The sequence below is a fragment of the Ursus arctos genome, unplaced genomic scaffold (assembly GCF_023065955.2).
Source record: "Ursus arctos isolate Adak ecotype North America unplaced genomic scaffold, UrsArc2.0 scaffold_23, whole genome shotgun sequence".
In the NCBI taxonomy this organism is placed as follows: domain Eukaryota; kingdom Metazoa; phylum Chordata; class Mammalia; order Carnivora; family Ursidae; genus Ursus; species Ursus arctos.
Window position 1 is genome coordinate 36,889,044 of NW_026622908.1, and position 12,600 is coordinate 36,901,643.

The following is a 12,600-nucleotide window of genomic DNA, read 5'->3' on the forward strand; positions in this document are numbered from 1 at the left end:
CCCAAAGGTTCTATCTGTAGTATCTGCAGTATAGTTTCTCACCTGCCATCTTCATATGATAACAGAAAAAAATATCAAATCTAAATGATGCAACTATGTGAAGTATAATGTTCTGTATATATAATAATGTAATATCTATGAAATTAGTCCATAATGTCTTGAATGGAAAAAAAATCTTTTTAAATTTTTCTTGAAAATCTCTTAGTTGGACTCTGTCTTCATGGAAGTCCATGTCTCCTAGCTCTTCTGCTCCTGATCAACTTAAGGTCCTGGAATCCCTAGGAAGCTCAGATCAGGGACTCACTTCCTGCACCCTAAACACACCATGACAGTCATTATAACTTGTGAAGCTAACTAACTGAGATCTTACACATTCTCTGGAAACATACCAAGCAGCATGATCCAGGCCTGCCTATGCCAAGAAACTAACGACATTATATAACTTTCAGGTGTACAGTATAAGCAACATCTATATACACTACAACATGATCACCATCAAAGGTCTAATTACCAGTCATCACCACATAATTTACCCCCTTCACCATTTTAACACTCCCCACTCTCCTTCCTCTCTGATAACCATCGGTTGTTCTCTGTACCTATGAGTTTGTTTTTGTATTATTACGTTTGTTTATCTTGTGTCTTTAGATGGAATACATATGAGGGAAATCATATATTTGTGTCTCTCCATCTGTCTTATTTCACATAGCATAATATCTTCAAGGTCCATCCATATTGTCACAAATGGCAAACTTTCATTCTTCTTCATGGCCGATAGTATTCCATTTTGCATATATTTTTTTATTAAAGATTTTATTTATTTATTTGAGACAGAGAGATTGCTCATGAGCAGGGAAGGACAGAGGGAGAAGGAGAGAGAGAATCCCAAGCAGACTCCACACTGAGCATGGAGCCGAACGCAGTGATTGATCCCACGACCCTGAGATTATGCCTTGAGACAAAATCAAGAGTTAGACACCCAACCAACGGAGCCATCCACATGCCCTCACATCCTTTCTACCCACTCATCCACTGATGGACACTAAGGTTGTTCCCCAATGTTGGCTATGGCAAAGAATGCTGATTAACATAAGAGTACATATATCTTTCTGAATTCGTGTTTTTGATATCTTTGGATAAATATCCAGAAGTAGAATAGCTGGATCATATGGTAGATCTACTCTTAGTTTTCTGAGGAACCTCCATACTGTTTTCCAAAGTGGCTGAACCAACTTACATTCCCACTAACACTGCACAAGTGTTCCCTTTTCTCCACATCCTCTCCAACACTTGTTATTTCTTGTCTTGTTGCTACTAGCCATTCTGACTGGTGTAAGTGCTATCTCATTGTGCTTTTGATTTGCATTTCCCTGATGAACAGGGATGTTGAGCATCTTTTCCTATGTCTGTTGGCCATAGGTCTTCTTTGGAATTATGTCTGTTCAGGTCTTCTGCCCAGTTTTTAAATTGGATTGTTTGGCTTTTTTGTTGTGTATCAGTTCTTTATATATTTTGGATATTAACCTCTTGTCAGATATATCATTTTCAAATACTTTCTGCCATTCAGTGAGTTGCCTTTTCGTATCAATGATGGTTTCCTTCACTGTTTTTCCTTCACAAGCTTTTTCTTTGATGTAGTCTCATTTGTTTGTTTTTGCTTTTGTTTCCCTTGCCTTTGGCATCAGATCCACAAACACATCAGTTAACTCTGATGTCGAGGAGCTTGCTGCCTATGTTTCCTTCTAGGAATTTTATGGTTTCAGGTCTTACATTCAAGTCTTTAATCCATTTTTTAAAATTTTTATTATGTTATGTTAGTCACCATACAGTACATCATTAGTTTTTGATGTAGTGTTCCATGATTCATTGTTTGCATATAACACTCAGTGCTCCACGCAATATGTGTCCCACTTAATACCCATTTTGACTTACTTTTTGTGTATGATATTAGATAGTGGTCTAGTTTCATTTTTTTCCATGAGGTTGTCCAGTTTTACCAGCACCATTTATTGACGAGACTGCTTTATTGTTCTATTGTATGCTCTTGGCTCCTTTGTTGTAAACTAATTATCCATACTGTGTGAGTTTTCTCCTAGGCTCTCAATTCCATTGATACGTGTATCTGTTTTTGTGCCAATATCACACTCTTTTGATTGCTATAGCTTGTTAGTGTCATTTAAGTTAGAGAGCATAATGCCTCCAGCTCTGTTCTTCCATCTCAAGGTTGCTTTGGGCTATTCACAGTATCTTGTGGTTCCATATAAGTTTTAAAATTGTTTAATCAGGTTCTGTGAAGAATGCTATTGGAATTTCGATAGGAATTGTATTTAATCTGTAGATTGCTTGGGAAAGTATAGATATTTTAACAATACTAATTCTTCCAATCCATGAGCATTATGTATCTTTCCATTTATTTGTGTTCTTCAATTTCTTTTATAATTGTGTTATACCGGTCTTTCACGTCCTTAGTTAAATTCATTCCTAAGTATTTTATATTATTTGATACAATTGTAAATGAGAATTCTTTCTTAATTTCTCCTCCTGCTAGCTCATTATTAGTATAGAAATGTCACAGGCTTTTATTTTATTGATTGACTGATTGATTGATTTTTGTCCTGTAACTTTACTAAATTTGAAATTAGTTCTAACAGATTTTGGGCTGTAGAATACATGATTCTACAAAGACCAAAAATTTTACATCATCTTTTCCTACTTGAAAGCATTTTATTTCTTTTTCTTGTCTAATCACACTGACTAGTACTTCCAGTGCTAGGTATAATAAAAGTGGTGAGAGGAGGCGTGCTTGTCCTGTTCCTGATTTTAGAGGGAAAACAATCAGCTGTCTACCATTGAGCATAATGTTATTAGTGAGTTGCTTTATATGGCCGTATTATGTGGAGATGGTTTATGCCAAATTTGTTGACAGTTGTTTTTTTTTCATGTCTGGATGTTGAATTTTGTCAAATGCTTTTTCTGCATCTATTGGAATGAACATATGTTTACCCTTCATTTTGTTACTGTGTTATGTCACACGGATTGATTTGCTGTTGTTGATCCATCCTTGCATAATTGAAATAAATCCCACTTGATTAGGGTATATGATAATTTTTTAAATAAAGATTTTATTTATGTATTTGTCAGAGAGAGAGAGAGAGAGCACATGCACAAGCAAGTGTGCAGCAGGCAGAGGGAGAAGCAGACTCCCGAGCAAAGAGCTCTATGTGGGACTTGATCCCAGGAGCCTGAGACCATGACCTGAGCTAAAGGCAGATGCTTAACCAGCTGAGCCTTCCAGGTGTCATAGTATATGATCCAGTTAATGTATTCTTGAATTCACTGTACATTATTTTCTTGAATATTTTGCATCTATGTTCATCAAGCACAATAGGTTGTATTTTACTACTCATTTGGTGTCCTTGTCTGTTTTGGTATTAGGGTAATGCGGCCCACATAAAATGAGTTTAAAAGTATTCCTTCCTATTTTACTTTTTGGAAGAGTCTGAGAATAAATGGCATTAATTCCTTTTAAATATTTGGTAACATTCACCAGAGAAGCTCTCTGGTTCTGGACTTCTGATTTGGGAGGTTTTTGATTACTGATTCAATCACCTTACTAGTAATTGGTCTATTCATATCTTCTATTTCTTCATGGTTCAGTCTTGGTAGTCTGTACGTTTGCAGGAATTTGTCCAATTCTTCTAGATTGTCCAATTTTTTGCTTCTAATTATTCATAGTCTCTTAAAATCTGTTGTATTTCTGTGGTATCCAACTTCTTTTCTTTCATTTCTATTTTATTTACCTCATTCTTCTCTTTTTTCTTGGTGAGTCTAAGGAAATGTCTGTCTTGTTAGGTTTATTCCTAGGTATCTTATGGCTTTTGGCCCAATTGTAAATGGCATCAATTCCTTGATTTCTCTTTCTTCTATCTCATTGTTAGTGTATAGAAATGCAACTGATTTCTGTGCATTGATTTTATATCCTGCCATGTTGCTGAGTTCCTGCTACAGTTCTAGAATTTTGGAGTCTTTTGGGTTTTCCACACAGAGTATCCTCTCATCTGTGAAGAGTGAGAGTTTGCCTTATTCTTTGCCAGTTTGAATGCCTCTTATTTCTTTTTGTTCTCCAAATGCTGAGGTCAGGACTTCTAGTACTCTGTTGAACAACAGTGCTGAGCATGGCCATCCCTGTCCTGTTCCTGACCTTACGGGAAAACCTCTCAGTTTTTCCCCATTGAGAATGATATTCATTGTGGGCTTTTCATAGATGGCTTTTATGATATTGACTTCAATATCATCAAAGAGTTTTGATCAAGAAAGGATGCTGTATTTTGTCAAATGCTTTTTCTATACCAATTGAGAAGATCATATGGTTCTTCTCCTTTCTTTTCTTAATGTGATGTACAATGTTGATTGATTTGCAGATGTTGAGTCACCCTTGCAGCCCAGGCATAAAACTCACGTGCTCCTGGTGAATAATTCTTTTAATGTATTGTTGGATCCTATCAGCTAGTATCTTGGTGAGAATTATGGCATCTATTTTCATCAGGGATATTGGTCTGTAATTCCCCTTTTTGATGGGTTCTTTGTCTGGTTTTGGGATCAAAGTAATGCTGGCTTCATAGAATGAGTTTGGAAGTTTACCTTCCTTTTCTACTTCATGAAACAACTTCAGAAGAATAGGTATTAGGTAACTGTTTGAATGTTTGGCAGGATTTCCCTGGGAAGCACCTGGCCCTGGATTTCCACTCCTGGGAGATTTTTGATTATTGCTTCAATTTCCTGCATCTCTTCAGAATTTCTATTTCTTCCTGTTTCAGTTTTAGTAGTTTATAAGTTTCTAGTATGCATTCATTTCTTCCAGATAACCTACTTTATTGGCATACACGTGCTCACAATAAGTTCTAAAAATTCTCTATATTTCCTTGGTGTTGGTTGTGATCTCTCCTCTTTCATTCATGATTTTATTAATTTGGGTCCTTTCTTTTCTCTTTTTGATAAGTCTGGCTAGGGGTTTATGGATCTTATTAATTCTTTCAAAGAACCAGCCTGTAATTTCATTGATCTGTTCTGTTGTTCTTCTGATTTCTATTTCAATGATTTCTGCTCTAATCTTTAGAATTTCCCTTCTCCTGCTTGGTTTAAGCTTTAATGCTGTTCTTCCTCCAGCTCCTTTGGGTGTAAGCTAAGCAATAAAGGATCTATAGTCCAAAAACTACAGAACACTTGTGAAAGAAACTGAGGAGACACAAAGAAATGGAAAAACATTCCATGCTCATGGATCAGAACAATAAATATTGTTGAAATGTCCATGCTACCCAGAGCAAACTACACATTCAGTGCAATCCCTATCAAAATACCAACAACATTTTTCACAGAGCTGGAAAAAATAATCCTAAAATTTATATGGAACCAGAGAAAACCTTGAATAACCAGATGAATGCTGAAAAAGAAAACCAAAGCTGGTGGAATGATGAAGCCAGACTTCAAGCCACATTACAAAGCTGTAATCATCAAGACAGTATGGTACAGTTACAAAAACAGACACGTGGTTCAATGGAATAGAATAAGGAACCCAGAACTGGACTCTCATTTCTATTGCCAACTAATCTTCGACAAAGCAGGAAAGAATATCCTATGGAAAAATGTCTCTTCAATAAATGGTGCTGGGAAAATTGGACAGCCACATGTAGAAGAATGAAACTGGACCATTCGTTTACACCATACACAAAGATAAACTCAAAATGGATGAAAGACCTCATGTGAGATAGGAATCCATCAAACTCCTAGAGGAGAACATAGGCAGTAACGTCTTTGACCTTGGATGCAGCAACCTCTTGCTGGACATGTCTCCAAAGGAAAGGAAAACAAAAGCAAAAATGAACTATTGGGACTTCGAAAAAACCAAAAGCTTCTGCAGAGCTAGGGAAACCATCAACAAAACTAAGCGGCAGGGAATGGGAGAAGATATTTGCAGATGACAAACAGATAAAGAGCTGGTATCCAAGATCTATAAAGAACTTCTCAATTCATTGCCAAAATAAACAAATAATCAAGTCAAGATATGGGCAGAAGACATGAGCAGACATTTCTCCAAAGAAGGCATACAAACGGCCAACAGACACATGCAAAAATGCTTCCCATCACTTGGCATGCGGGAAATACAAATCAAAACCACAATGAGATACCACCTCATCCTCACACCAGTCAGAATGGCTAAAATTAACAAGACAGGAAACAACAAATGTTGCGGAGGATGTGGAGAAAGGGGTAACACTGCTGGTGGGAAACTAAGCTGGTACAGCAACTGTGGAAAAAAATATGGAGTTTCCACAAGACATTGAAAATAGGGCTACCCGAAGACCCAGCAATTGCATTAGTAGGTATTTAACCCCAAAATACAAATGTAGTGATCCGAAGTGGCACTTGTATGCCAATGTTCACGATAGCCAAACTGTGGAATGAGCCAAGATGTCTTTCAACAGGTGAATTGGTAAAGAAGATGTGGTTCATATACACAATGGAATATTACTCAGCCAAAAGAAAGGATGAATATCTACCATTTCTATCGACACGAATGGTACTGGAGGTATTATGTTAAGTGAAATAGGTCAATCAGAGAAACACAACTGTCATATGGTTTCACTCATATGTAGAACATAAGGAATAGTGCAGGGGACAGTAGGGGTGGGGTGGGGGAAGAGAACTGGAAGAAATCAGAGAGGGAGACAAACCATATGAGACTCTTCACTTCAGGAAACAAACTGAGTGTTGTGGAAAGGAAGGTGGGTGGGGAGACTGGGAAACTGGGTGATGGGCACTAAAGAGGAGACGTGATATGATGGGCATGGGGTGATATACTCAACTAATGATTCATTGAACATTGTATCAAAAACTAATGATGTACATTACCATGGCTAAGTGAACTCAAATAAAAAAAAATTCCAATTACATTTTTTCACCAGAATACAAATAGAATCCTAAAATTTCCATGAAACATTAACAGATCAAAGCCAAAGCAATCTTTTTTCTTATTATAATAATATTTTTATTATATTATGTTAATCACCATACAGTATATCCCGGGTTTTTGATATAAAGTTCGATGATTCACTAGTTGCGTATAACACCCTGTGCACCATGCAATACTGCCCTCCTTACTACCCATCAACAGCCTATCCCATTCCCCCATCCCCCTCCCCTCTGTAGCCCTCAGTTTGTTTCTCAGAGTCCATAGTCTCTCATGCTTCATTCCCCCTTCTGATTACCCCCCCTTTCTTTATCCCTTTCTTCTCCTACCGATCTTCCGAGGTCTTACGTTCCATAGATGAGAGAAACCATATGATAATTGTCTTTCTCTGCTTGACTTATTTCACTTAGCATTATCTCCTCTAGTTCTGTCCATGTTGCAGCAAATGTTTAGAAATCGTTCTTTTTGATAGATGAGTAATATTCCATTGTATATATGGACCACAACTTCTTAATCCAGTCATCTGTTGAAGGGCATATCGGCTCCTTCCATGATTTAGCTATTGTGGACAATGCTGCTATAAACATTGGGGTGCATATGGCCCTTCTCTTCACTACGTCTGTGTCTTTGGGGTAAATACGCAGTAGCGCAATGGCTGGATCATAGGGTAGCTCAATTTTTAACTTTTTAAGGGACCTCCACACTGTTTTCCAGAGTGGCTGTACCAACTTGCATTCCCACGAACAATGTAGGAGGGATCTCCTTTCTCCACATCCTCTCCAACAATTGTTGTTTCTTGCCTTGTCAATTTTTGCCATTCTAACTGAAGTCAAAGCAATCTTGAGAAAGAACAAAAGTGAAGACATCACACTCCTGATTTCAAACTATACTACAAAGCTATACTAAACAAAAAAGTATGGGTCTGACATAAAAGATACATAAACGAACAGAACCCAATAGATTCCAGAAATAAACTCCCATCTATACATCAACTAACATTTAACAAAGGAACCAGCCATACTCAGTGGGGAAAGAATAGTCTCTTTAACTATGGTTTTGGAAAAACTGGATAACCCTATGCACAATAATGAATTTGGACCACTATCTTCCACCACTCACAAAAATTAACCCTGAATGGATTAAAGACAGGAAGGTTAGATCTGAAACCATAAAACTTCTAGAAGGAAAGATAGGGAACAAGCTCCTTGACCTTAGTCTTGAAAATGATATTTTGTATCTCACACCAAAAGCACAAGCAACAAAAGCCAAAGGCAACAAGCGGAACTATATCAAATGTAAAACCTAAAAGAAACAATCAACAAAATAAATCAACTGACAGAATGGGAGAAAATACCTGTAAACCACAGCTTGAAAAATATTTGCCAAGCATGTATCATGTAAGGGGTTAATATCCAATACATATAAAGAGCTCCTACAACTTAGAAGCAAAACAATCTGCTTAAAAAATGGGTAGAGGAGGGGTGCCTGGGTGGCGCAGTCATTAAGCGTCTGCCTTCGGCTCAGGGCGTGATCCCAGAATTCTGGGATCAAGTCCCACATCAGGCTCTTCCGCTAGGAGCCTGCTTCTTCCTCTCCCACTCCCTCTGCTTGTGTTCCCTCTCTCGCTGGCTGTCTCTCTCTGTCAAATAAATAAATAAAATCTTTAAAAAAATGATAGAGGATATGAATAGATATTCTTCCTAGAAGACACTCATATGGCCAACAGGTACATGAAAAGTTACCCAACATCACTAATCATCAGGGAAATGCGAATCAAAAGAACAGTGAGGTATCAACTCACACCTGTCAGAATGGCTATCATCAAGAAAGAGATAACAAGTGGTGGTGAGGATGTGGAATAAAGGATATACTTGTACACTATTGGTGGAAACATAATTTGGTTCAACCACTATCAAAAACAGTAGGGATGTTCGTCAAAAACTTAGAGAACTACCATATAATCCACCAACCCCACTCCTGGTATACATTCAACACAAATAAAAACAGATATCAAAAAGATAATCTGCACTCCTATGAATATAGCAGATTTATTCATAAGAGACAAGATATGAGAATGATAAAGATGATAAAGACATGGTATTTACACACAATAGAGTGGAATATTATTCAACTGGGAGAGTGAAGGAACTCCTGACATTTGAGACATTATGGATGCACCCTGACAGCATTATGCCAAGTGACATAAGCCAGACAAGGACAAACAGTGTATGAGATCAGGAATAGGCAGAATCAGAAAGCCAAACTCATAGCAACAGAGAGCACAATGGTGGTTAGCAGGGCCTGGGGGGGCAAGGGAATTGGAGATAACGTTTTTTGAAAAGGTACAATCTTGCAACTAAAGGATGAAGAAACCTGGCAATCTAATGCATAGCATAATGACTATAACCAATAACACTGTGTTACATTCCTCACAGAGACCTTTCTCCTACTGAAGCCCTCATGGTTCCTTAGAAAGACTTCTCAGACATTCTTACACATTTTTAAAGAACAGTGCTCCAAAGAACATACCTATGCCTGCTTGGCAGGGATGAGGGCACACACCCTTTATTCATACTGCACTACTTCTGTGGTATGGGATAGGCCTTCATACTCTCTCCCAGAGGTTCAATGATTCTTCTTCTCTCAGTCCTGTCCATCTGTAAACTTGTGAAAAATTTGGCAAGGCTTCAAATACCTCTTCATTTATAGTCTTAACTAAATGGAAGAATTATGTGACTTATCAGAATTGAGACCCTGTTCCCCCCAAAAAGCAATAAAAACCCAGTGAATCTCCAAGGATAATATGTAATTGTAATGATATCTGTTTATATCAGTTGGTTCAAGTCTGAGCAATCTGTATATCAGCAGCCAGTGTTGATACACATCTTGTTCCACTTTTCAAACAGATTATGAGGACCAAAACTTTTATGTTCTACTTGAGACAGAGAAAACTGGCCACAGTTAAAATCCTGCCTATCGTACTATCTATTTTGTCTCTGGCTCTTGAAAGCTTTCCAGAAAATATCAGCATTAGAGTGAGTCTAAATATCTACTCCAGATTTTAGATAATCCCATACAAAACCATAAATCTCTATGACGTAAAATAAAAGACTACCAGATCTCCATATTTGTTCTTAGTCTGCAATATTTAATATTGAGTAACTCTAATATTTATTTAAGATATTTCATTTATTTTCTGAGAGAGACAGAAAACACAGAGGAGAGTGAGAGGGAGAAGCAGACTCCCCACTGAGCACAGAGCCCAATATGGGGCTTGATTCCATGACCCCGGGATCATGACCTGAACATAAGGCAGATGCTTAACCGACTGATTCACGCAGGAGGCCCACTTGCAGATTATTAATAAATAATGAGGCCACTCCTCATGTAGGGTGAAAGTAAGAACCTCCAGGACTTAAAGATATTGTGTATGTGTGGAATCAAGTCAGCTGTCAGTGTATTTGGCATATTATCTGTGTCAAATTAACCTTTCTTTATCCAAAGGCAGTAGGAATTTTGTTAGAGTCCATTCATGTGCATACTATTGGGGGTTAAGGTTTCTGATAGGACAAATCGGGACAGAACTTCTGCAAGACCATCTCTTCTTTCGTAACCTCTTCAAGGCATCTTTGATTTCCTTGTTCCTCGGACTGTATATCAATGGATTCAACATGGGAATTACCACAGTGTAGAATACGGATGCAAATCTGTCAAGGCTAGAGGAACCACCAGAGCTGGAACTCAAATAAACAGAGATACTTGAGATATAGAAGAGGGAAACCGCTAGCAGATGAGAAGCACAGGTGTTGAAAGCCTTGGACCTGCCTTTAGCTGAAGTGATCTTCATGATGGACATGACAATATAGCCATAGGATATCATGATAATGAGGGCATTTATTATCCCAAAGACCATTGTTAATATAGCAATCAGCAGTTGTACAAAGAAAGTGTCGGTGCAGGACAGGATTAACAGTTGCGGCATGTCACAGAGGAAGTGCTTGATGACATTAGGCCCACAAAAGTGGAGCTGAAACATGGTACACAATTGGGATATAGAAGCAGAGAGTCCAGCCAAATAGGATCCCAGCACCATCCGAATACAGAGGGTGGGTGACATGATTGCTGAATAGAGAAGTGGATTACAAATGGCAGCATATCGGTCATAAGCCATGGCTGTCAGGAGACAAGACTCACTCAGTCCCATGGTTGAAAAGACAAAGTACTGAACAGCACAACCCACAAAGGTGATAGTCTGCTGCTCTTGAAAAAAGGTGGAGAGCATCTTGGGAGCTGTAGAGGTCACATAGCAGATATCTATGAAGGACAGATTACTGAGGAAGAAGTACATGGGTGTGTGGAGGTGAGAGTCCATCCTTATTAAGATGATGAGGCACAGGTTCCAAGTCAGAGTCAAAATGTAGGTCAGCAGGAATACAACAAAGAGCACTGCTAGGATTCTGGGAAAATCAGAGAATCCCAAAAGGATGAAATAAGTGACCTCTGTAATACTTCCTCCCCCAATCATTGGCTTGCTGCTTCTGAAATCAGAAAAGAGAGAAGAGAATGCACTGCTGACTCAGGTGAAATGACAGCATTACAATTCTCGTATGTGTCATTTTTTTCCTCCAATGAGTACAGGGAAAGAAGCAATCCTTTACTGTCCTAATGAAAACACCCAGCTTTTCATCTGAAATTGTCAAGACGTGTGTTGTTAAAAGTGCTTCAAACTAATGATGTCCTATCTGTTGCTTAATTAAATTGAAATTAAAAAAAGAAAAAAAGTCCTTCGGGTTCTCAATTATTTCATGACGTCGTATGAAAATTAAAGAGTTGTTTTTGAATTTGACTGAGAACTAAAATAAAAGAAATGCTGTGATTATTACAGACATCATTGATTAAAAGTTTTTTTTAAAACTTCTGATAATTCATACATAACCACTGCTTTACAAAAAAATACGTGAAATCACTCTAGATTAAAAATGAGATAGCTTTTCAGTCCCAGGTGGTCATCTAGATAATGTTTTAAAATTTCCTCCTTATCCTAAAGAAAAGTTATTTACCGCATTTGTAATAATTTCACAAACTCTTATAGGAATGCAGTTAACATATCATTTTCTAAGTGGTCTGGAAAACTATATTATAAGTGATGACTCTGATAATATTTTCTTGAGGCACAGTATATGTGCCCAGTAAAGTTGTGGAACAAGTCTTCTTAGTGAAGTCTTCGTACTAAGTATGCCAAAGGGAAGGTAGTAGAGCTCGCTATTGACCCCAACCTTTTTTCAATTTTAGGGTATTTTACTACTTAAGAAACAGCATGGTACTGTAGTTAAAGGTTCAGTCTTTGGAGTTTTGTCTGATTCCCTCTCGCTTTATGAACTTGTCCCAGGAGATTACACACTAAGATTGATTTACTCAAAATAATGTGAGAACATTAAGAGCCCCTGAACTCTCAGATTACTAGGATAGTTACATGAAAATTCATGGGGATGCTCAGCACACAATTCCATACACAGTAATTGTTCAATAGGTGTTGGCTATTACCATCATGGATTGCTTACTGATAACCATGAATGACAGCTGTACCCATGGTTAGCAGCGTCAACAGTGCTGTGGGTTAATTTGAGGGATTT

At 37.8% G+C, this 12,600-nt stretch overlaps 1 protein-coding gene across 1 annotated transcript; it reads right to left on the bottom strand.

Moving 5' to 3' along the window:
* Window positions 1-10,202: 10,202 nt before the first annotated feature.
* LOC125281349 (olfactory receptor 5AN1-like) lies at window positions 10,203-11,737 on the bottom strand. The gene has a single exon (XM_048214509.2). The coding sequence runs from the start codon at window positions 11,490-11,492 to the stop codon at window positions 10,509-10,511; it is 984 nt and encodes a 327-aa protein (XP_048070466.1). The 5' UTR covers window positions 11,493-11,737; the 3' UTR covers window positions 10,203-10,508.
* Window positions 11,738-12,600: the final 863 nt, after the last annotated feature.